Source organism: Centruroides vittatus, unplaced genomic scaffold (genome assembly GCF_030686945.1).
Source record: "Centruroides vittatus isolate TY-2023 unplaced genomic scaffold, ASM3068694v2 contig_921, whole genome shotgun sequence".
NCBI lineage: Eukaryota > Metazoa > Arthropoda > Arachnida > Scorpiones > Buthidae > Centruroides > Centruroides vittatus.
Window position 1 is genome coordinate 503,046 of NW_027122608.1, and position 27,347 is coordinate 530,392.

The 27,347-nt window shown below is 35.9% G+C and overlaps 1 protein-coding gene across 3 annotated transcripts; it reads right to left on the reverse strand.

The window, feature by feature from the left end:
* Positions 1 to 550: 550 nt before the first annotated feature.
* On the reverse strand, positions 551 to 27,340 carry LOC136984508 (retinoic acid receptor RXR-like). 3 transcript variants are annotated; one of them, XM_067281513.1, is made up of 8 exons: positions 27,183 to 27,340; positions 12,153 to 12,262; positions 10,996 to 11,096; positions 9,392 to 9,549; positions 6,998 to 7,143; positions 3,833 to 3,962; positions 3,537 to 3,761; positions 551 to 3,446 (listed from the first exon to the last, which is right to left on the reverse strand). In XM_067281513.1, exons 1-8 carry the CDS (start codon positions 27,199 to 27,201, stop codon positions 3,199 to 3,201), a joined length of 1,137 nt encoding a protein of 378 aa, XP_067137614.1. In that variant the 5' UTR covers positions 27,202 to 27,340; the 3' UTR covers positions 551 to 3,198. The 3 variants fall into 3 exon arrangements, with proteins under 3 accessions (XP_067137614.1, XP_067137613.1, XP_067137615.1); XM_067281512.1 differs by lacking the exon at positions 27,183 to 27,340 and adding an exon at positions 19,921 to 20,170; XM_067281514.1 differs by lacking the exon at positions 27,183 to 27,340 and adding an exon at positions 16,300 to 16,621.
* Between the last annotated feature and the right edge of the window lie 7 nt (positions 27,341 to 27,347).

Below are 27,347 nucleotides of genomic sequence, written 5' to 3' on the forward strand. Positions count from 1 at the left end.
GTTATGATTAGCGTAACAGATGGCCAATAGTTTACAGTGGGTAAGATGGCCATTAGCTTTGCAGCAATGGAATAATATTGCTAATTATTTACTGTGGGTGAGATGGCCATTGTGATGATGGAGTAAAGTGGTGAATTGTTTACAGTGGGTGTGGTGTGATGGTCTTTTTTCTTGTGGTGTTGGGATAAAAAGGTCAACAAATGGTTTACTGATGGGTAAAACTGGCAAAGATATGCTTGAGATCAAATATTCAGTAAGTTTACTAGTGGGTGAAATGGCCGAGATGATTTACTAGTGAATAAAGTAGAAATTTTCTAATAATTCTGGGATGAAATGACCAATGAATTGTTTTTCTGAACATGGCTAACCGATGCTATTTTTGTCAATAGCAAGTTTGATGCCCTCGGTGTGTTACCGCAATCTCAAAATAATGGGATCAAACTTTGCAGGAGGACCTTCTCGGTGTGCAAGATCGATCCTTTAGTTAACGTGTTAGTGTGGTGTCCCACAAAGTGGCGTGAACAGTGTATGTAAACAAGAACAATGCAGATTTCGAATTGTAGATGCAGAAATTTTATTATTACTGTTTTCACAAAAGCATACAACGTAACCTTTTCCTTCTTCCGCGGGTAACTGGACGGAGTCGTAACGACCAGACTCGAGTTTAAAGCTTTTAAGTTCGGTTAGAAACAGGCAGAGTTCGGCACGTGTAGGCCACGTTCGCGCACGGTAATTTGTACTTAAAATACAGACGAGAACATCTTTGTTAACGAATACATTTTCACAACCGAGTTACACAGTAAGATTGTTTTAAGAGCATAAAATTAATGCGATTACATAGGTTTGTACCAGCCGAAAGTACGGTTTCCTGCTCGGATTTTAAACGATGCATCGGGTCCGAGTTTTATAATGTAATTACTTGAATGCCACGAGGGACAAATTTAAATTTTCATTTGCGTTAACATAGTCTTAAAGCTCCAAAGTGCATTTTGATTCAATTTGTTATTCTAAAAGATACGAGCGTCGGTTTTACGCTCGTTTTATCTGTAAGCAGACATTCCAGAGTGAAAACAGTACAGAACAGATGAGGGAGGGCTTTATACAGTGAACATTATTAAAAAAATCTGTAACTTGAAGTGATTGCATCACAATTATTTACATAAAGTATGCTTTTACACAGATTAAGAGAACTCTAGTTTCAATACAGTACAAGTTTTTTAAACTGCACCCACCAAAAAGTGACAGATACGTTAGAAGCAGGTTTATCAGTATAGCTTTTGTGAATCAAATGTATATGGTATGTGTATGGCAAATAAATGTTACAGTATGTGCACACAAATGCAACAATGTCTTCGCTAACAGTTTTGCAACTTTGCCAATCAATCTTAACACAGCACAGTCGCACACTATTTAGTCCTCGGGCCAATTAACGAGAGTGCACGAACACGTAATACTTGCCACAACTATTGGATCGCGCATAGCTTAAAAGAACTTTGTAAAAGCTCAAAAATGTCCAAAAACCTGGCACCACTCGTAGAAGTTTGTTAATCCGTATCTATTATACAACAAATTTAGCATTCTCTAAGTACGAAGACCAGTAACATGTCGGATCATATGCCATGGGGTCCATTGTGATGTTTTGCATTAAGTAACAAATGTATTTACATGCCAGGCATTAACTTATGCAATTGTTTAGAGTTCTAATTTCTTCAGGGCATAATGGATAATGATAAATTTGTCAATGACGTTACTATGCTTTAAAACATGCCAATGAAACTAGCTTATTGCGTGGCTCCCGAAACTCGGAAGGCCGTGCAATGAGGTATTAGACCACTGTCGTGGGCAGTGCGTGATATACATCTCGGCATTTTCTGATAGCAAGTTCAAACCTGGGTATTACTTATTACCATAACTAATCAAACACAGAGCCCATATAATTGGAAGAAAAATTACACTCGTATAATTAATCAGATCTTACACAATTTAATAATTATCCCTACAATTGAGGTATTATAAGGTCCTTGTTATTAAAGGAAAACTTATTGCGTCAGAGTCTGGATCAGAATAATCCTATTATCAGCAACAAGGATACCATTAGATATAGAAGCTACAGAAAATAAAGACTTTAGTGCCGCAGAAAGGCTGCTATCACCATCGCAGAGGAGTTGCGGATGAAGCTTTACAACACAGAAGAGATGATAAAATGTGCTGGGATTTGGTCAGAGGATAAGAATCTTAGGGTAACCTACTGCATTAGGTTCTACTAATACTGACAGCACTATTACAAATAAGAGCTATAAATAGAGAGCTTTGTGACATAGCAGGAGGATATACTGCGTTAGGGTCTAGCACATCACAGTATCAAAGGTGAAAACACCAGCATGCATGGCAGCATTTGCTTTAGTCTATTCAATACTTTCATTTCATTCTGGAAAACCTGTGTAAAAGTTAATTCAGAAGTAATTCTCGTATATCTTTAAGAAAACAGTACAATGTAAGCTTTTTAACTCTAGAGAAACTCGTCATTTGAGACGAGAAAACAAAGAAAAAGTCATTTTAGCCTGTACAAAAAATGTACAGCGGCAGTAACAGAGAGAAAATTTTATAGTTTCCTAACTTAAAATATCTACGACTATACGAAAATGCAACCTCCCCCAATAATCTTTTGATTATATATTTTTAAAAACATGCAAAATGCTCCGAACATTCTTTAAAAAAATACAGTTTTTGCTATGACTATGTTTAAAAAATAGAAAAATCTGAGTGTGTCGCATCGACATGATCGCACCGGTAAAAATATCTCATTTAAAATGGAAACTAAACTATGTAAAATAATATATATATATGTATATGTATTTATAGATATATACTTGTATGTATCACATGTTTTTTTTATATGCTTTTAACATGAAAATAATGCATGAAGTAATTATATGTACATAAATCCATTCCATAAACAAAAAAAAAAAAAAAATAGAAAGATAGTTCATAACAATAAGGCCAAAAGGGCAATTTTTATACAACAATAACAACAACAAATAACAGAGAACGAAACTACTCCCACAATATATTCAGATCTATGTAACTATGCAGGAGAGAGGCAGTATTGCGTCGCGCGTTCCACATAATACTTTCGTGCCGGCAGAGTCCGTGTTCGGGAAGGGCGAGGAATGTGTCCTTTACCTTGTCCGCGGGACCTCATCCGTCCGAACCTTCCAGCATAGTCATTAGAAAATTGTCTATGGGCGTGTCGCCTATCAGTTTAAAAAAGAACAGATGCTCCAGGCACTTGAGGCCGATGCTGCGGAGTGCCGGAAGACGAAGCAGCAGTTTGGCGAAGCGTCCGGGCTGGTCGGGATAATGTTGCTTGCAGTAGTCTTCTAGGGCGGCGTAGAGTTTCTCACGAAGGTTGTCGACATGGGTGACGGATTTCAATCCTTTGGCATCTAAAGAACAGAAAGGGATGCCAATAAGGATACTTTTATATGGGTTAAAACCCGAAATGTTTAACGTCGACAGAAGAAACTACATCGTACCTGGATTGAAGAGAACTATAGCTCGTAAACATCCCAATTCTGTCTTGTCCATGTTCATTTCCTTCATCTTTGCTACCAGTTCCGTCAGAACCCTGTCGAAAATCGTCCCCACGCCGGCTCCGTGAGCGCTGTTCCGATGCACCACTAAGCCGCTGGCCAGAACGATGCCATCCTTAATATCTACCGATCTGTGCGAGAATGCTGCAATCAGCAATTCATTCCAACCTGGAAGCAAGTGCAAAAAAGTGAATCTTGGCCAATAGAAATGTTAAAATAACCACAGAATATCGACTTACCAGCCTTCAACAATACCATCTGGTCATCCAAAGGCAAGTCGGTGAAATGAGGGACATGCTTTGCCCATTCTACTAATTGGTATAACTGATGATCGGCAGCTTGACAGATGTTCGCGACCGGATCCTTTTGCTGTCGGAAAGATTTATTTCGTTAGTTCTGCATTTATAAATTACCTGTAATTGTAATGCTGGAAATATGAGGGTTATTATTTTTTTCAACCTCTGCTAATGCATGAAAAAAAATTAGAAGCATGTGAGACAGGGACAGGGTGCACACGTAGTGAGTAGTATATTCCCTCACCACTTAACATTGTGCCAAACTATTTTAGACATTTGCTACTCTGCAGTAAACACACAAACACGATGCTGCCAATCCAGTCTCCTGCCAACTGTGAAGTACGAGCAGTGATTCGATTTCTACAGGCCGAAGGGCTGAATGGAGGTGAAATTTATCGAAGGATGTGTAATGTGTATGGTGAGATCCTCATGAGCTAAGAATGTGTACGTAAATAGTGCAGGAAATTCAAACAAGGACATGACAACATTCACGATGAGGGCAGTCAAGGGAGGAAGTGTGTGATGACAGACGATTTGGTGGACAAAGTGGATCAACTGGTGTGAGAAAGACGTCGATTCACAATTTCTGAGCTCATTAAGGAGTTTCCTGAAATTTCAAGGTCCACACTGTATACTGCTGACTGACAGTGTTAAAGGTTGGCCGAACGGCCTGGTGGCAACGTTCGTCGACATGAGTATACAAAAGCTGGTGTCATGGTATGATGTCTGCCTGAATCGACAAGGCAATTATGTGGAAAAATAGGTGAAGACTGTAACTACCTTCTACAAATAAATTGGTTTTGTTCTTCATTCTTGTTTTTTTTTATTCTGGGTCAGTGGAGGTTAATGAGAAGTTATGGAAAAAGCACATGATATGACTAATTTCCTTTGAATTTAATCTATAAAAATTATTTACATGTCAACACTACTCTTAAGCATTTGATAAAAACTTAAAGAATGCCATCAGGCTAAGTGCAAACTACTTGATGCGATCATGTTCAACTTGATGCGAGATGAAATTTCCACAGCCACGTGACTATTTTCTTTTGACGATCTTGTGACATTGCGGCACGTAATCTCATTCTTGATGTAGTTCTAGAGAACCGAAAAACATTTCTCTAACCCTCTATGAACTATTGTTCAGAAGAATGTTTACAAAGTGAAGAAAATTGGTGATTGCGACGTGTTGCTTGTAGCTTTGCATTACATCTCATGCGATTTTATTGAAAAAAGATTAATTAATTAATGAGTAATGTATGATAATCAGTCAAAATCTTTTGACTCCAAATGCCAGCTTGTAGCCAAAACTAGTGGCATAAATATTTAACAGTGCATGGTATCTTGCAACAGGAAACGTCCGACGTGTCGAATCCGAGAGTCCTCGAAGGCACACCCTTCAATTACTCTCTTTGACATACGAGTGACAACAAATCAATGACTGGACGACGATGATTGAACGTAAAACAATTCTATAAATTTAGTTTGATGTTGCATCAGACGAGTTTGCTGCAATATTGATTAGTCTACATTTATCCTTAAGCACAATAAATTACTGCACACAATATACAATTAGACAAGCAAAGACATGTAAATTAACTGGATGGACTTTCTATAGAAAACTGTCATCTATTTAGATGTTAGACATGTAAAAAAGACCCAAAGACTTCATGTGATAGCCTTTTGTTTGAGTGCAAATTAGGCAAAATCTTACATAGTGCTAACGAAGTACAACAGTTTTTACTATTGCATAGAGAAAAATTTTAGAATCGCCTTTTATTTAGTATATGTAAAACATAGCTTTCTGTATTGTTTAATACACAAATAGTATATATGGTTATAAAGCGAGTGCCTGTAGATACACGCAAGCTTTATTATTCTGTTGATGCGACAAAACCACGGCAATTACAAGGGAATTATCCATCAAATAATGGAAGGGTTGGTTGGTTTATTCATATATGGCAACACAACACATAAATGATGCCTCCCAGAAGGTCTTATGGTTAATTGATCCCCATTTCGATGTTACTAATGTGAAGAAAACCTGGAAAACTCCAAGTCCGCAGACTGCCGACATGGCACAAAACCAAGACCAACTACCAATGTTCAGTGGTTTTTTCCCACTCGGCCACTTGTGGAAAAATAATGAAAGGGATAGTAAAACTCTAACAAAGACTGCACGCAAATGACATAGGTCATTCACATATAAAATTTGGTATAAGTATAATAGAGAAGCACAATACAAACAAGTGTTGATGTCAAAACCCAAGAAAACTAGGTTACAAATGGCCAAATCAAAGCAGTCGTGGATCGTAGATGACCAGAGGAAAAATATATTGTTAGAAGTCACAAATTTGCATATAAAGAACATGTGCAGTTAGGTAGAAAGATATTGATAGAAAACATTGATTTTCCTAGCGAAATCCATTCCCAAAAGAATCATAAAAGATTGAGGTAGAGCAATAAGCTGTTAATCAAATTATTTAATTGATTTAAAATCCACAAATGAAAATACAGCTAAAAATTCTGTATAATAGAAGAAACACTCAGAAAAATTAGAAGAGCATCTCTGTAATCTATGCTTAATCGCACACCTCGGGAACACAGTATTATCATAAGGTGGAACAATTCTAACAAATTTTAAGTACAGAGGCGAAGAAGGGCCTCAAAATAAATGCTCCTTTGTATGATTGTTGTACTCCCGAGGTGTGAACAAAGACAGATTACGAAGTTGATCCTTTAACTTTCTGTGCAATTCTGAACCGGTAGATGCCATTCTTAATGCTCTCCCCATTTGACAACCTTTCAAAGCAATTGCGGAGAGTAGAACATGTTACAGCCAGCGTTGTTTGTGCCATCACACTGATTTAAACTAATAATGATCATTAAAGGATTCTATGTATGTTTCTTGCTTAGGCGTAGCAAATTCAATATGACAGGTCAAGTCAAGAGATGCTCATCACCATTGTAATTTTATTACTATATACACAGAGTTATTCTTTACTTCATATTATAATACATCTGTATTTATTGTAAATTTAATTAATTAATAAATTTTTGTCTATTCATATTATATTATAAAAATCGACACTTCCAAAAAATTGTACTCACGTCGGGATCGGCATCGTCCCTTTTTGGTTCTATGTGCAATTCTGCTTCCAAAATCCTTTCGATCGGCATGTCGCTCTGAAAGTTACTCGTACTCTCGACTTCGTTTTCGTTTCTATCTTTAGTTCGCTGTCGTTCCTCTTGTACGGCTATTTAAATTAATTATTACTACTTAACACAAATTGTAATTCTTTGAGTTTTTAATACAGACTAATTTAGCATATTTGTGAGCCTCAAAACAAATTTCGAGGCTCACAAATATGGATTTGGCATCATAACTTTAACGCGCAGATGCATTGCCAGTTACGCTATTCAGACCTCTGTGTGATCTGGTAACACGCCTGCATGATAAATGGCAGCTGTGGGTCGGTGTCCCACTTTGGATCAGTCTTTTCTTCCGAAATATTTTAATTTAAATTATTTCTAATGATTAAATTTAGCAGTAGATAACAGCTTAACTACCTACCTCTAGCCCGAATGCTTAATATCTTAATAATTAACAGTAGCTTCATAAGAATCTCCAGACATCTCGGTAAATGAACTTTTGTATTTTTGTACCGACCTAACAAATGTTCTAACAACTGATTGCTGCTGACTCTGATCATCAAAAAATTTTCAGTTAGTTACCAAATAATTTCGTTGTAAAGAATTTTAAAATGGTGCCCATAAACGGACTTTAAAAAATTCATTCGTCAAACAAGACGGCAAATCCAATCATTGGCTTATTTTCTGTGTTTCTTCCGTGTTTTAAGTCGTCAGATGGTTTAATTTTTCTACTACGATCAAATTTTGACACGTGGTAGTTACTTTACTTTATTGGTTCGGATGCCACTATCACATTCCAATTGTGTATTTGGAAGGGAGGCGACAGTCGGTTGTTAGTCTTCGTGTGCAGTATATCTCAGAATACTCTACATCATTATATTTAATTATTTACTATCATAATTAAGTGTAATAAATGAACTTTTATCTTTGTGTCAATATTAAACAATTAAAGCAAATCGAACATTATAAAAGTTTGTTGATTTTTCAAAGAAAATACGAGCAACTGAAACCACGATTTAAATCTTTTTGGGCAATCGGCTGTCCTGACAGATTAATAAGTAGTGATCATTCGGTGGCCACAAGTCACGTTCTGACAGACACACAAAAGAGTTCATTACATTGCCGAGTAGAATACTTGTAGTACATAATTGTGATTTACACAGAAATTCACAAAACTTGGTACCATATTCTAGATAAACAAGTACTTACTTTGGGTATCATTTTAATATATGCCTAATAATCTACTTAGGACACAGCATTATGAATGTTATATGTTTTAATACAAAGCTTTGACCTTATCACTGTAATTATATAAGTTACTTTCACTAGCTGATTTCCATATGTTTCTTTCTTACATCTGTAAAGCAGAAAGTTAATAATCAGACCGTATGTTTTCCTGTTATTCACGTTTGGAAGGCGACATTCTCTATAAATAATATTCCGACAACATAAACAAGTTCTTGGCGAAGTAACTAGTAATTACGAATTAGACGTTACTAGAAAAACCTGTGTTTGCTACACAAACAGTCGTATAGGCAAAAGGATAAAAAAAGAGTGGATTACTCAGAACTGCAACTGTTACACTGCGAGAAATGTTTGTAATTAGTTCGAAATTTGTGTTGAAAGTTGTGTCAAATACATTAAAATCAAGAAAAGAAATTATGAATTGAGGAAGAGATTATGTCTCGTTGCTTCTAAACTTTCTTGCCAAAATTCTATTAAAATTCTCTGGAAAAATTTGACTCGGGCACATTGTACATTCTATTGGAAGCGATTTTTCTCATATTTTGAGGCATTAAAAACTTGACTTATATAGGTTGGAACAAACTAAATAGGCTTTTGCCGGCTGGCAAAAATCCGGAGAGACGATCAAAATGTAGATAGTCATAGAGTCATTTAGGATAATTTATATCAAGCCAAAAATATCACGGAAAATTTTCTTAAATGTTCTTAATCTTCTTGCACAAGTGAATGTGGTATTTAAGTAATTATTATAAAATATGCATAGGCTAAAGGCGGCTCCACGCAATCAGTATTTCTTGAATGTGAAGTAAATATTCTGTCAATACAAAGTAGTGCGGATGAATTACTTGCGTCTAATATTTGATGTTTCTCATTCCTCGTTGGTATCCTGTGCCGAATGAAAAAGGACGAATAGGCAATTGTTTGGAAATTGGCGAATACCGAATGCACGGGGCTGCCTTAACAAATTAAATTATTTATAATGTAAAAATTAAAGTGGCAATGGTCAATTATTGTAAAAAAAAACTTGAAAATATCCTAAACTAGTTATTTTTTCAAATATTTGCATTTTATCTTGTCACAAATAGAATTTGAATTATCTCCTCCTACCTTCTCGCTTCATACCCATGATTAAGCATTTCTGGTAACGACAATACTGGCAGCGATTCCTCTGTCTCTTGTCGATAATGCAATTCCTTTCCTCCCTGCATGCGTAACTCAAATCTTTCCTCACCGTGCGCTTGAAAAATCCTTTACATCCTTCACAGCTAAATCGACAAAATGTATTGTTATTCTAAAAATTAAAACTAGAATTTCAAACTGTTTACATTCAATTAATAAGGTATTATTAAAGAAAAAATAATTGAAAGTTGTATCATTGTATTCAAGTGTTCTAGTTGCCACACTTTAAAATGAAAAATATTTGAATTTTGGTGCTTAATTGGAGTTAATTCTATGTGGTTAGGATCCAAAAGTTTGAAGATTTATAGTTCCTTGCCTGGAATAGTTTAAAACATCAATCTAATCCCCTTGGACAATGATACACTTTTTCCAGCACTCGCACGGCTTCTGGAAACATTGCCATAAGCCATCTTTTGCAACTACGCTATGCAGGAGGCATTAAACCAATAATGTCGCATGCAATGCTGCTTTTACCGTTTAATGACTTCAGACCGTTCGTGACAAATTAACTCGTGCAAATGTCACAAAACTGGACATAAAATGTGAGATTTGGGTGAGTCCATCCATTATAAACTACCCAAGACCGTTTTAATGTCATTTTGAGTGATCAAATGAGATAAAAGCAGTATTGCAGGAGGCGTTATGGATTAGCCTTACAGAGCTGTATGTCAATAACTATTAAAGACAAAGAACTATATACCACGTCTGTGAAATTACTATGTAAATGGAGATAAAAAGAGAATTTATGATGCAAGTTCAGTAATAATTCAAAATTCTTACAGTTCGCTTAACAGGCACACATTTGGGCATGCATAAAAATGAGGCATGGCAACAATGCAAAGTATGCTACAGGCTGAAGAATCTGACATGTCAAATGTCAAGGTACCGATTTAGCATTGGTCCAGTTACACGGGAGCAAGACAAACCTTAAGACACTTGTTAAAACACAACTACAATGAGCAAAAATTTAATGGAATGACAGCATTTTGTTTGGTTCGAGGTAGTGCGGCAAACGACTCAAAGCATTTTACCACACCTACGATTGGCATGCGTTCACGCATACTCAGCCAACCTCAGTCATGTGCATGCTCAAATGCAAATCTTTCCACTGATGAAAAAAGTATTGTATTTGAATATATTAGCAAAGAACATATGTCTTTTACTTCACTACAATAGTGTGTTCACTGTTTCCTCTGTGCCAATTCTGATTATTGTTTTCAAGCATGTATCATTGAAACTAACTCCATTATCTCAGACTATGTATTCTGTTTTGTATATACGGTACAATATTATTATAGAAAATGTACATAATTTCTTTAAACGTCAACATTAATATGTTTTCCATATATCTATTTCAATTATTAAGCAGAAACACATTAACTTGATTAAATTTTATGTAATTTTGTAAGCATCATTTATGAATATTTTATGTATTTTCAGTTTGTCGAGTAGCTTTATAACATCTGACTTAATTAAACAATGTCCAAATTATTTAAGACACCGGTATAACTTCCCGTGAGAGATTTACGTACCTGTAAACACCGTAATGCTTTCCTGACGCACGATCGCCACAAATGGAACAGAGATGCTTGGAACCGCTTAGCGGGTGGTTTGGTGGGAAGTGGCTGGAGTGCTGTAAAACATATAAAAGCCTATTATAAATTCTCGAGGATTATTTGAATTTTATATACAAATTATATTAAAAACTGTCTAGTAACTACCAAGAACATATTGCCTACCAATGAAGATAATATCTCAACTGTATCTATATATATATAAGCCATTGATCGCGTATTTGTATATCTGTAATCTGTAACGGTATGCCTAAAATACCCACTGGGGCATCCTAGCGATGATTTTAAATTAACAATAAATTATTATTATTTGTAATAGGAATTTATTATTTATACCGTGGAATGGTATAAATAATTATTTTATGCCTTGATTAACCTTGTGCCGCACATTCACAACATCCTGCAACTCGGTGAACGTCGTGTATTGACTCGCAGGAAATTTTTTGAAAAAATAACAGATACATTTAACATCGAGGTTTACCAGCGAAGGTAAATAAACAAATTAATACTTTACTTATATGCATCGCATTTTGTACAAGATAGCGCCATGTAATCGGTTTATTTTTTCCTGTGACGCCGAAAGAAAGCAGCACCGTGCCCGACAACTCGAGAGAGTCCCGATTATCTAAAGTAATGTGGACCGAACTACGTCAGATAACCAAAAACTCTGATAACATGCAACGTAACCCCTTTTGAATATGACAAGCCTCCCAGTTTACCTAAGAAACTATATAAACTGGCATTTGACTGCCAGGCTTATGTATCACTTACATTCATCCATGCAGACAGGATGGCATCAGTCGTACACCCATTATAAAGCGAACATTTACCATACACCAGACTTATTATGGAGAGTGTCACTAAAAAATTGATAGTATACAGAGTAAACAGTATTGTAAATCAAGGTCTGTCGTACTGAAAACTTTATATTTTGTTTCAGAATTCAGTCAAGAAATTAGCATCTTGAGCTACTGTTTCAGCTGGCAATATAGGTTTTTAGAATATTAGCATTAATTGGTATGTGTTAGAATTTTTGTGACAAACAACTACAGTTATCAATCAATTATAATGCGTAAAATATACTCTATTAGTACAAAATTATAAGTGATACGTACGGGAGAAATAAAATTACTGCTGTGGATGCTCGGAAACGAAGGCTGTGACTGGCTGCTGGTCACTATGGTGGCACCGTCGTTGCTGATCGATGTCCCACCCATATTAGACGCTAAAAAAAGAAATTAATTAAAATTAAGTGTATACCAAGCTGTATTTAAATAAATTATATAAAGAAGAAGATTTATAAACTTAATTATTAAGAATTTATACGATCTTAAACAACGACACAGAGTATACGAAAACACTAATGATCGATAATTGCATTTCAATAAATGCAAGGACTATCCCATATAACAAAGCGGAAAGAACAAGAAACGGTCCAACGATGTTTTGCCTTTGTGCACACCTTTGAAGGTGCTTTTGAGGGGCGCACAGTCGATAACTGCCAAGAATTATTGAGGCAGAGAGTTACCAAAGCCACTTCTATGTGACCTATAAAATTATGTTTGTTCTCAAAATCTGTTTGATTGATTTTAATAGAACTTTGCCATTTTCCATTAACTGTGATGAGGAATGCGAACACGTAACGAGGGTCCACTTAAATGTAGAAAATAGGAGTCCATAACTGTTTTTGACATACAGATGTATTAATGTGACAATCTTTATGTCTTTTGATATGATTAAGCACACCTAATGGAAAACAGGTGTAAAAATGAACAAAACACAAGAACAAGCAATCGTCATTGATTGCTTTGTTCTTGGATCGTCTCTCTGAACTTGCCAGTGCAAGGATCACCTCTCCCACGATCAACAAATGCAAGGATCACTTCTTTTGTGGCGGCAAGTGCAAAGATCGCCTGTTGTGTTTGTACTGTACAAGGATCGTATCTTCTATGCCTAACAAGTGCAGGATTTGCCTCTCTTTTTTCAGCTTCACCTCAATTTTATCGTGATACTACAAAGTAGCATGATGTCCTAGTTATTAATTTATGAAGATTAGTAAACAAATAATCTATAATTTGCATTAAAAACCAGTAGACCCTCTTCTTTACAACATTAATGTCCTACAGATCCCCCTTTAATTGTGAAAATATTGTTACATCAAGCCAAGAATGCTTCGTTTCTTTAGGTTCTTGCACAATACCAAGTACCATGTCATACAAACATTACATTAGTTAAACTTACAGTACATGAAAATGTACGTAAAGTTATGGTCTCGCATAACCCGAAACCACCGACTCTACCGCACCGGTTTCATTACATTTTTCATAAAAAATAGAATTTAATTAATACAGACAGCTTGTATAAACATATTAATGTTTACTTAACTAAATTATGCCATCTCATTAAATAGCTGAAGCAGTTTAACTACTCGCAAACTCATTAAAATGTATCGAACTACCGTCTCGCATATTTGTTTCCAGTCACCCAAAATAGATGTCGGACAGATAAATGGCAATAAAATAACAGATTTAATTACATAACTGTCAAGAAAAAGGTAATAAAAGATAGTTATGTTGCACTGTAACAAAAAAGAAGACATAAAATATTGATATCTTCCAACTTATCAGGTTAAATTTTAAGAAATTATCTTCCTTGTAATATTCTTCACACATTATTATAAAAAAATCCTATATAAATCCTTATCAACAATCCTTTTCTTTTTAAATGAATGGCAATAAAATTGTAGAAAATAGGACAAAGATAAGTCTTGGTCTTATTTTTTTTTTGAATTGCCTTTATGCCATAATACCTTTAATCGAAATCAAACAGTAAGAGGTCTGAGGTCGTAAGATGATAAACCTTAAAAAAAATTCATGCGGGTAAAGGAAACTCCCCGATTTTTTATACTTTAATCGACACAATATAACTTGCAAATGAACACATCAATTCGACTAATATAAAAGGCATTAATTATTGACATTACATGTTGCAAATAAATGTTGCGTGACTAGTTTCTTGACTGATGTTTATCACTCCTCGCAGAAGAGGTTTTGCAATGTGCAGTTAATTAAAACGTGGCAAATTTCATTACAGGTTTATCGATAAGTCGCATAACACGTCTAAGATTTTGCTTCAAAATGAAATGTTCCGACTTACGTTCGCTATGCTCGAGCTTAAGTTTGAGGTGCGCACACTATGCAGCATCGTGATACTTTATGACTGCATAAAAACCGGCTTGTAACAAACTGTTATGATAAAAACAAAGCAGAAATACGAAATAAATAGGGTGTAAATTGCATTTCCGCACTATTTAGCTTGTCTTCGGGGACTCTATCAAGAGTGTAGCAGTCAACTCTTGATACAAACCCCTAAAGATGACCTCCGGGCTAACTCGGCACAGCATCAAATGTTAAAGTTGAGCAGTGTTTAACTTTAAAATTGTGTCGCTAGACTAGAAGTGTGTGTGTACAGTTTGAGAGGAAGATAGCAAACCTAGAAGAACCCAATCTAGCAAAGCTTCATGCTGACGTCAGACCATAAACTGCCCCTACAAGTCGACTGTAATGATACGTATTGCCCAAAGATATCAAAATGCAGCAGAAATAATTATTGAATCATATAATGGCTTCATCAGTATGTGTTGGCATGTATATAAACACTTCCGTGATCATTTATCCAGCATTTTAAATATGAAATTACAGATGTATACACCCGAATACTCACGTTTATCATTCAAAAATATGTTTAATTTGGAGTCAGTTATATAATTTCCTTAAATTGCTCGAAAAAACAGGTAATTGATAACTCAAAGGAGAATTTTAGCAGAATTGAATGACAATACATGCCGACAGCTTAAAACAACCATTCGTAAGTGTTCGTCACTCAATAAAGATGTTACATGCAGGATGTTTCCCCTATATTGTACTTAGAAACACTAAACTTTGGAGCCATAAATGCCTGTCACAACCTCCCAACACGAGGCCTGAATATGTTTTACCTGATACAAAGATGCTCAATGACATTCACAAAGAGGACTTTGGATGAAAAGAGCTTCTCTCCATACCCATGAATACAAGATATCACCTTAGTCGATGAGAAAATTCTTAACCATTACAAACTCTGAATCTCTCTACCCGCCTAACGAAATATAGTCGTATTTCTGCAAGCTCGGACTTTCCATTATGATATGCTGGAGTTATGCATTTTTTTCCCTCTTTAAAAACAGGAGTGTACCTGTGGAAAGCCCCCTTTTGAGCATATTGCATGGCCAGTTTATGACAATCGAAGCATTTGGTTCTCCCATCTTTTTGGCACCACACTGTCTTATAAGTTACACCAGATACGTTGATAATACTTATTTTGTGGTGTAGAAACCTAATGTCAGTCATATTTTGAGTAGTGTTAACGCTAAACTCTGCCTTTATGGCACTTGTGCAGAGGACTTTTTCATTGATTCTGAGGGTAATACGACAGGCCAATTCGTTCATTTACTGAATGACCATTAGCTAATGGTCATAAACACAAGGGCAGGCCACAAATAGGTTTAGTAATGATGGCATGTTTTGACATAAGCTTAGTATTTATTGGGAGACAATTAAGACTTCTAATGCTGGCATTTGAAGCTATGTATTCCTTTCATTATCTATCTTAAACCCATTGATACCTTACATATTTCCTGTAATAAGATAACAATTGTAACACCAAGCTTCATATATCAATTAGACGGCATAAACATAACAAAGCACAGATTTGTTGCTTGTTTTAAGGCATTAAATAATGTAACTTAGCACGTCTCACAACTGTCAGAGTCCAACTTTTGCTACTATTTGCTAAAAGAATCCCCCACTCGACAGCAAAAATGACTTCAAACATTCTCTCGGATCTTGACGAGGGCAGAAACTTAATGGTAAAATCGATATGAGGTAAGTAATAATACAAATAATTGAGCAAATGGGATAAATATATACAAAAATTAAAATATTTTACAGAAATCTAAAAATGTTACAGCTTAGAGGAAAGTTACAACGTGACGTGCAACTTTAAAGAATTAATCACAAACACGTACAAGCATTTATCGCAAACTACAATTAATAATTCCCGCAAACAGGTCACGAGAAGCTAAATATAACCATAACATAATTTTCCAGACGCGACAAAGTGATGCGATTCCCGAAATGTCCGCCGGACTTCCAGTTAAATTTGTTTGTAATTTCACGAGGAAAACAGGTTACGGATGTAAGAAAACAAAAAATATATTATTACATATTCACTGCTACTCCTGGAAATTTATTGGCGACCAACTGCAGAACATTTCTTGCCAAGCAAACATTAAATGCGAGAATTTTCTGATCGGCGAGGATAAATCTCGTAACGTGCGACACTAACTGCCAAAATAATTGTAGTATTATGACTCGCCGTAAATTAATTACACGAGAGTAACGAAAGATCAGTTTCAAGGTTAATTTCATTGTTTGCGTAAGTACCCTTTCGTTACTAACATTAGCAGTCAAGGGCAACACTCCTTACAACACAATGCAGCCTTCATTCTTTAAACTTGAATCAATAGCCGCTTTCGTTCTAAACTTACGTTGAAGATAACAATCTAAATACTCGTTAACGGTAACGAGCGCAGAAAACCCACCTCCTTTTACACGAAAATTTCTAACTTGGCCCCTGAAACATTTATTTTATACAAAATAATTGCCGAAAAGTCCTCGTTTCTCTTCGCTATTCGCCTGCGCAAGACACTCCAAAAGTCGTACTTCTCGTACAATTGCAGATACCGCATCCGGCGTCCACCGTTCGCGCAAACGCATTTATCATTTATTTTGTCATACACAATAGAAAAAGCATAATAATAAAACTTTATAAGTTCTATAAACAAACAATTTCATTTTTATTAGATAATAAAGTGATATCAACTGTATAAAAACTGGTGCAATGAGTAAGTAGGTTAACGTTCGATCGTCGTTTCTAACCTCCACTGATCCACTTAGGATGAAGTTGTTAGACCTGCCTTATGTGAAGGGTGAAGGGAAAAACAACGAATGTCACAATTTCTTTACTTTGAGATATTTAAATTTGAACTATAATAATTGCTAATAATCTTTAAACTAGTCCATCTAGAAAAATGAAATTATATTGTTTTATAAAGGCTACTAAGGCCCCAGTAACTAGTGAAGAAATCAGAAGATACAATATTATTTGAGGAAACACGGGCTGGCACTACCTTGAATAACCAAAAACTCGGATGCCAAGACCATTATCTATTAAAAATTAAAGAGAAAAAATTTATACGATAGCACTTTTAAGTGTCTTTCCACAAATAACCTGTAATACGTATTATTATTTTACATTTTAAGTAGTGTGTTCATTCATGTGTTAACCTTGAATGACAAAGAACCTCAGATAATCGGGATCCTAACACACTATAATTAATACAGGCTGCGAGAACACGGCCCTTAATGCCAACAGAATGAAAGAAAATAGAGATCTAACCAACTGTCCCCCGTCTGTTGTATTAAAATAGACCTTCGTGGCTCTTATACTATGTCGTGCAGGCTTTTCCCGTTTCTACCGAAATTTTCAATTCAATTCACGGACCATTCCAGTATTCACTCACTGCCTGTGTTATAAACTTTAAGTTCATAATTACCTATTGGACGGTGTAAGTTTTCCTTCATACCATCTGGAAGTCATTTAATATACAAACAGTTATCATAAGTACCCGACTATTGAGAAAATTTTATGTAGTTGGCACCTTACCAGGCTCCATGAATCTCACAATTAACTGAAGTTATATGCAGAAAACGTGCATTTTCCGAAGAAAAAAGCTTCAATTTCTCCGTAATTACGTATCATACAGTTAAAATGCAATTACAATCAATTCCGAAGCCTACAAATTGAAGCATAACAAGTATTTTAATGTACTGTAAAGGATCATTCTTTAATTCAATCTAAGTGGAACATCTATCCTAGATATATTGGGTATTAACAAGTGGCCGAAGCAGGTATGAAAATATTTAATAAGTTATCAAAACCCATAACTAAATTATAGTACCGAATGGCTTTATAGTCGAGTCTTTATTGATTATCTTATAAAAACTTTGATAAGAAAGCTTATGCGCAACTTTTAACGACTAAAAAGTGATAAGAGGCGCACACTCGTGGTTTCAGAAACATTTTAACATGTAAAGAAATTAAGCTATCAACGCTACTAGAAGTATCTTAAGATAAAAATGAAAATAAATGATAAAGCTGTAAATAGAGTTCGCTTCTGTAAACGAGATTTCTCCGCAGGGCAATTTTCGGTCGAATGTCAATCGGAACGTGGGTTCAACTGTCTTTTAACACAGGCGCGAGCATGTTAAGACTCGGTTTTGTCCTTTACAGATGAGACCGATTCATAATGCACATGTCGAAATGGAACCCCATACCCAAATTTGTTATAATTACGATCAATTATGGGAGATAGGGAGAAGAAACCTTATTAAACAGCAGACATGTGATTTGAGCCTATCTTTGAATAAAGTAGAAACAACAACAATGTTGTAAATATGCTTTAAAACAAATTTCCAAATCTAAAAAGTAGTGTAGTAAGCTAAAAACCTTGTTATCAATATAGGAAAGATGCATTTCATGCACTATCAGCTATTATTTATCATTGAAAACTAATAAGATGATCAACTTTGGTAGAAAATCTGCAATCCTACAGTAATTTTATGCAAATAAAAGTATTGGTAAAATCCCTATGCCACGTGATAATGCAAACTTTCTCGTTAATCTGTGCAGAAGCTTGCTATACACTAACATTTACATAAATACAAACAAAAAATGGGTACAAAAACACAAACAACTGTACAGAAAAATTGTATTATTGCACGTAAATGACACAAATCAACATTAACTGTTGATAAATCATTTATTTTCGTTTAATATTCTGACCGAAATCAGCTATCGGAAGCAATTCCAGTCGCCTTCCTGTCTAAACTCAAAATACATGCAATCACACTGTGTTTAACTACAAAGATAACAAAGTATCAACACGACAGATAAATTGTTATCTTCCTATAATTAGAACGATGCCGATTACTTTATACCAAGTTTCGAGCCAAGAACGGAGCCGGAAGCGACATGCAACGCAAGAAAAACAGTTGTTTCATTTCGGGGATTAAGAGTGACGTTTGAGGCACGACACTCGAGCACTGGAGAGAAATTCGAATAGGGAAAACTAGTAAGAACTTTCTCGTCTTCGCAGAAATCCGTCCGCATGCAACTTCGAAAGATTGCGAGCGCAAAAAATCCGAAACCTGGTGCTATTTACACGAAACCGACGGCAGTCTTCCGTGCAAAACGTGCATAAGGCATCCGCGAGCCTCGTCGGAAGCAGAAATTCGGCACGTCTCCCCGCAAACCGCGCTCCCCGAATTACACACGGCCACTCTCCGCAGGACTGACCAATCAATTTCAGAGACGTCTAAACGGCAAAAAACGAAGTCGAATTATCGATTTTTAACACGTCTCACTCCCCGTAATTACCGATTAGCAAAACGGGGGAAAAACGTCGAAGTGTCAGCACCACCCACTCGCTGACCTTGAAGTGGACGGCGCGGCGCGCGACGCGACGTCAGAGATCATCGTTATCGATTTCGGCGGCGCGCGGAGGAAAGAGACGAGAAAAATATAACAAAAATGTCCACGAACGCCACGACGACGAACACAGCGCCTTTTCGGCTCCTAGCGAAGTTTCTTGGCTTACGTTGTAGTGGCAGAGAAAGTTTTTGGCGAACGTCGAAGCCATCAAGGACAAGGACGCGATGTAAAGGTATCGGGAGTGAAAAAAAAGGGGGATGGCGAACTTACGCAGAAGGGGGGTTGACATACCTGAGAGTGGTATCCAGTTAGAGGGACTGTGGGTGCCATAGAGAAGGGCAGTGACGGACAATTTAGGCCTTTCTTTCTTGTACATGTCGAGCAGTTATGGCCTTGGCGAGCGCAGGTGTCGATGACTATTTAACCACACCCACACACTTGTGCCGATCCATGTGGCGATGTGCGGAAAAGTCGGGACAGTCGAAGGACAAGGTCTGTGCGCGCAGCGTGGCTGCCAAACGTTATGGTGAGAGGGAGGAAAGGCAAAAAAATAAAGGAAAAAAAAAAAACGACCGTGCAGGATGCAGATTGGCGGTGACGTATTTTATCACCAGTACTGTCCGCCGTTTCAAGTTCTCGGTCGCATCGCTGACTCACTGACCTATATAAGACGGCGCGCGTAGAAAGTCACTGGCGAAGCCGCGCCGCGCCGACGCACGCCCCGTTTTCGGACAGGCATTTTACTTCGACCGGATTTTCGCGTGTGATCCGAACAAAAAGTGGCTTCCACGAAGGGAATTGTTATTACGAAAAATTAGGCTAGAGGATGTTTTTTAGGTCGACGAACCGGCTGACCCACATCCGAACGGGCACGAAGTGGAGCGCACGCATGACGTGCCGCTTGAAAACTAAAGGCGATTCTGATACGAGATTCGGGGCGGGAACGGGTTTGGCGCCGGCGATTTCTACGTTAAAACACGATTCTCGTGTTTAAAATCATTTATATTTACTCGCCGCGCCGTAGGTGAGCGTTGAGAGAGAGAGAGAGAGAGAGAGAGAGAGAGCGAGCTAGCGACGCGCGACGAGAGAACGCGGAGGCGAAATGACGGTGCGGCAGAGTCGAGAAAAAGTTGACTGAATTTTTGTGGAAATGGGTTCGAATTCTTATTGAGAGGTCAGAGCGTTTTCTACGGCAAAACGAGATTAATGTAGGTCAATTGTACGCATGACCCTGTTTCTCGAAACGATGTATAAACAATACAAAAATAGCATTTATTGCTGTCGCGGCATCCACAAAAGCCAGAGGGGATTTTTCGAAAATTGGTTTATGACAGAGGGAAATGACCTTGAAAGTTTTCTAAAGAGGATTTCGAGCCGGGAATTTACCATTTTCGATTAAAATATTGCTAACCTAAATACAAACATTTTCCCAAAAACGTGAGTTGAGTAATGGACGTAAACAATTAAATAACTTCTAGCGCCATCTGTTGCTCCATACATTCACTAATCGATAAAACAACGAATATGGTCCAAACACCCCAAAAAATCTTTACGTCTATGAAATATTATACACAAATTATGATAACTCTACTAACGTAGACATTTATGCGAGGTAATAGTTCTGCTCTATATTGGCTGACCAGTACTTTATACCACTGGCCGCACGCACGGTGAAGAACAAGGCATGAAAATTTCTGTGTTTGCAGGAAAGTCTCAGCCGGATGCTCTGAAGATCCAGCCTCGAACCCGTGACCCCTAGAGCAACAAGATGGCATTTAGACTTAAAATCTTACAGATTCAGAAGTTGAGATTTCGAGTCCAAACACCAACTCGCTTCTCTGAAGGTCCCAATTTGAAACGGGATCTTTGGAGCACTTGGCCGACACTTTCCTCGCCGACGCGGAAATTTTACTTGATCCGTACGTCGTGCCTTGTTCCTAGCCATGCAGTCAATTTTACAATGTATCTGGTCAGCCAATACGGGGCAAAATTCGCGGCTTCTATTGATATACGGCCCATACTGTGTCACTGCATATATACAAACCACCTCTCAAAACAAGTTGTTTGTATATCGTAAACTATTCTGTAACGAGAATTATCAGAGTATCGTGTGCATTCCAAGGACACAAATCTGTCATTAAAAAAAAAAAAAATAAAAAATTGCTACTATTTTTGCATATAACAGACAATGACCTAGAACCGCACACGAATGTGCCCATTGTTGACGATGCTAATGTATTAGACAGTGATCTAAATTCTTTGAGAGAATAGAAAACAGTAAGAGACGCAGAACACACTTCCTATTGTTATCATGTGAATAAATGAATTTAACTGAGAGATGACTGACATTAATCATTCAAATCAAGAGTAATGACTCTTTTACAACAGCAAATAACTATATTACTTTAAGTTAGTCATTTTAATTCTGCATTTCTTACGATTACGTGCTTCTATTTTTATCAAGAATGCCAAAGTTACTCGCGTTTATGCGGATAAGTTAAAGCGACAATCAAGTATCGGATATTTTAGCACGACGTGCCGTTATAACTATTCTTGTTGGTAACTTCTTGCCAGTAGCACCAAGTTACGTAAATTAAATTCTATTTATTTGATGATTTTCGAAGAACCGTACGACCTGACAAATCAGTTTAAACGTGGGATACGGTGAAAAAAAGAACATAGAAATCAATCCGAATCGTACAGTACACAGATTTTGTGTAGTCTAGTTAGAAAAATGAAAAATTCAGTGTAGTTCACAAGCAGAAAAATACTGTATTTACTTGAACAATACTTATTGCACTTCCGCTGTATCAGTCGGAAACCTCCTCGATTCCAAGTTAGGCTCCTCCAAATTGACACCAAATCTGAAGCTTGTCTCTTCCCACACGTAATTGCTATCGGTGTTTTTGAAGCTTCAAAAATGCAACATATCTCGAAAGAGCCGACCTTTCTGGGATTTTCATCCAAGTATTCACAATGTGATTATAACAGACTAAAGGTGTTGAGCTAAGTCGACCGTCTTAAATATTCCTATTATGAATGTAGGTCTAATAAAATTGTTAAACTGACACAATGGAATTAGTGAGAGAAATAAGATGCGTGGCACTACAAGCTGCTAATCGTGACACAACAAATTCTATTTTCGGAGATACTACAACCAGAAGAAAGTGCACCTTACATTCAAGTAAACACCTAGACTATACGGGGTCTTCCAAAACGAATTGTGGACTATATTTCAGTTTGAATTACTGTAATTATGTTAATTATTATATGAAAAGTACATGATGTACATTCATTGATAAGGTAACTGAGTTTCATCTCCTGCCTACATTCAAACGTATCTCTAGGAATCACCGTAACTCCACAACAGAGAAGATTTTCGAGTTCTGTAGTTTGCAGAAACAGAATCGCCCGTCACTGCAATGTGAGTAATCTGCAGGAGCCAGAGAATTGCGGGAAGAGTGACAACTGATATACCATTACGAGTGCAGGAAGAATTTGAATATCAGTCGGATGAATGGCATGTGATGTGAGGTGCACGTGCCGAAAAATTGTAATGGGCAAATGTGCAACTTGGAAGGTTTTCCAATGTTTTAATGTACTGGTACGTTATAACCTTCCCGGATAATAAATAATTACAATAATTTAAAATGGTAGCATTCTTTCTGAAAGAGAATCACCTTTATTAATCAGACTCAATGTGCTGAAGCAATATAACTAAAAATATATATTTATACTTATTAATATATAAATAGATATCTCAGATGACACCAATAAGCTTTTTAAGTGATGTACCGAAGCATAAATTAGGGCAGTGAATCTAGGGATGAAACTGTAGTATGAAACACATTTTCAATATGTAACAAATGTGTGCAATGCTGCTAAAATTTGATTACGAGACACATATTTAGAGAACTAATACGAAAATCACGAGATTCGGCCTTAAGTTTAGAAGAATGAGCAAAAGAATACTTTGAGCAGGATGTAAAGATGAAAGGCTGTCATTAAAAATGGGTCGTGTTAGCTGGATCGTTTTCTGTTCTAATCTCAAACGAGTATAGAAACCTGATTAGACAGGTATAACGTAGCTGCGGGTAGCTTCTATTCTAATTGCCGATGGTAAAAAAAGATCAAGTTGGTCACCGTATGACCTATTTATAATGAAAAAAATCTTAAAATATATCTAATGTAATGCATACGTACTCTGTTGCTTGTCATTTATAGGGATGTAATCGGGAACAACTTGCATTTTTATTCGCAATGCATTTTGTAAGCATTCTATATACTATTTTAATGCAAGTTTATTCTATATCTGAATATATTTATCTCTTCTCATTTGCTATTTATGAATTCTAGGATAAATTTTACATCTCCATCCTCATTTTTCAACTTTACTGGTGGCATATGATATTTAATTAATAAATAAATCTAACAACCAGCAGCTATTTTAATTAGTACACAAGTAAATTTATTCAGAATGACTAAAATTAAGGCTAATTATGTTCTAAATATGCTTTTGCAAGTGAAGCATATCCCCAATATTGACTGTTCAATAAATAGTAAAATTCAAGGAACGTACAGGAGCGTAATGACATTTTAAAATGAAATTTCTGGTTATTTTATACAGTTTTATACTTCATTAACAGCAATTTCTGCTGTTAATGAAGTATAAAACTGTTCAAGACTCATAACTTCATGGCAGAGACGCTCAATATCCTACTTCTACTTGATAACTGACATACAAAAAAGCCTCCACTACAAATAAGAATTAAGCTGAACAACTTCGATTCCTTTCATTAAATGTTTTTATTATATAAAAACATTGCAAAGTAGAGCATCTACACCACAATCCCTCACAACAATCCTCATTAAAGTCATATAAACACGAATATCCACATTTAAAACAGGATACAAACGTGCGATACGGCAACGTAGTAGTAACACTTTGCTGTACACCACTGCCAGATCAGTAGAATTATATATTATATTATACCTTTGCATTAACTAACATTGAGAATAATAAAACATCACTTATCCACTAAGAAAAACACAAGTGGAAAAATTAAAATAGGTTAAGCAATTGACAAGTAATTGCGAAACGATGGCGAGCATAAAATCACTCGTAAATTACTATTTATAAAAAAGTCAAACACAATTTATATAAGTATAACCTGTATAATGAGTCGTTATGCAACTTTTTGACCCAGTTTGACTAGTATACGACTCGAAATACGTCAGAGTCATCCACTAGTATTCTTCGGCACTTAGCGCCGAAGAATCTTATCGAATATCGACATTTGGCGCAGCGACGTAAGCTCCCGCGTATAGATTTCTTGACATTTTCAAAAGTACCTTTAATCAGATTTCTGGATAGTCAAATTCCAAAGCTATTTTTGCTTCAAAATATATAAAATTAATTAATTCACTCATATAAATCAACAAGAAATTTATAGAAAATTAATTCTAGTAGTAACCTTAAATGCTTCAAATTTTATTACACAATTTATTAAATTTATTAACAAATGGCTTATTTAGCTTAAACTCATTTATAAATAACAATAGAACTAAAGTATTTGCAGAGTTCCTTGCCCTTTAACATTCAGTCGATTTGGATAAATGCCAAACTCCCGCTTCTTTGAAACAGTATAGATGTTATGTTTACTTATGTTTAAAATTACAATTAATAACATTTAAATTGTGTAAATATTATATATAAATGTTATTAAATATTATTTTTTTTTGTAGAAATACAATTCAACATTAAATATTGTATTTTAGTAAATTTAAGCAAGAAAAATTTAAATTAAATTTTGGGATAAAGCTTTTATATATTCTCCTGTACTGTATATACAGGTTGTTTTGTATGTGTTCTTTATAATATATTTTTTGTATGCTCAAGAATTAATCCATTATTTAATTATTTGCATCAAATTTGTAACTAATGAAATCTATATAATTATGCATAATATCTCAATCTAATCTCTATATTTGCACGGTTCCTAGCATACAATTTGTCACTACATTTGATGTAAAATTTGTACACGACATTCCCTATTATAGCAATAATGCAATATAGTTTGTTGGTGTATAATATGTATGTTATGAGAGTTATACATAGGGACCACCACTGTAAGATGACTATACCCAGAATGATGTCAGCTAGCATAGGCATATGAGATAAAATAATGCTCGAACCGAACTCTTATAAGTCTGTGATTAATTTGTGGACCCACACATTCAATAGTGGACCGAAACTGTGCGTAAATCATTGATAGGTGGGCCACATATATAGGGCCTACTAAAAGTTAAACCTATTTCTATTATGTATATATAATGTGTCAAATATGTTTGCGGGCTAAATTAACGCGTGTGCAAGTCATAGTTTGGGCACACTTTTAAAAATATAAGCCAGTCTAATTTGTGACAAAGACAAAAAATCAGACAGAACATTTTCAGAGTATTTACAAAGAAATGTCAAGGCTTCCTATCTAGATTTGAATCCAATCTCACATAACAGTATGCATATTTCCTTTTCTTCATCAGCTACCTGACCAGCAGATTACAAAGTCTGCTAATCATTTGTACATGATTACCACATATACATGTATAAATGATGTGCCGAATACATTCACCGGCCAGATTAATGTGCACGCGGATCACCATTTTGAAGTACAAGACAGTTTAATTTGCAAAAAAGTCTGCCAAATGGTGAAAAATGGGGATACATTTCCAGATGATGTTAACTAAGAAAATTTACCAAAGCTTCCTATCCAGAACCTAATCACACAGAACAATAGGCATATTTCATTTGACATATCAGCTGCCTGATCAGCACAGATTATAAAAGTCTAGTATAAATGATTACCAGATATACACGTATAATAGTGTAATACGTATAAATGACATATTGAATGCATTTGCGGGCCAGATTAATGCGTGTTGCAGGCTGTACCATGTACAGTTTCAAAGCACGAGACAGTTTAGTCGGTGAAGAATGGGACAAATTCCCAGATTAGATTAACTATAAAAATCTGCAGAGGCTTCCTACCCGAAACCCAATCCCACGGAAAAGTAAGCAGATTTCCTTCGCCACTTCGGCCGGCGCGATAGGTCGACGCCTCACCCCGCAGCAGACTAAATGCAACATAAACAAAGAAAATGCGCATCTACGCAATATATTTTGTATAGAATTACATATTTACTACAAAAAAACATGTGTAAACTGTAAACATGGAGTAAATCTATAGTAGCAGCTAGCTGATTCACCTGACATACTTTTACCATTGGTTTTAAATGGAGCTCCACCCAAACTGAAAAAGGGGGAAAAAAAAGAATAAAAATCAATATGTGAATGAATTTATATGTTTTTTACATTATAAAAGCATTGTGGATGTTAAATTTAGTGATTTCTGGCAAGAAACTTGATAAATTTTATGCTAATTTGAACTTTTATGTGGAAAAAGCATTCTTCCCTTCAGGCCAAACACCCTTCAGCATGGTCATTGAACTTAAAAAAACATAATAATAATTCATCACATCTCTATAAAACTTACATGAATCGTTGGACGACATTACTGTTGTTGTTAAGTATTATATTTTCTATTATTATCTTGATAATTTTTGATTAATTTTACGTCAATTGATGGGATTTCGACATGACATTTTTTAAACTGGTCAGGCAAGTCCGTTCACTTTCTAGAGACCATAAACAAGTGTTG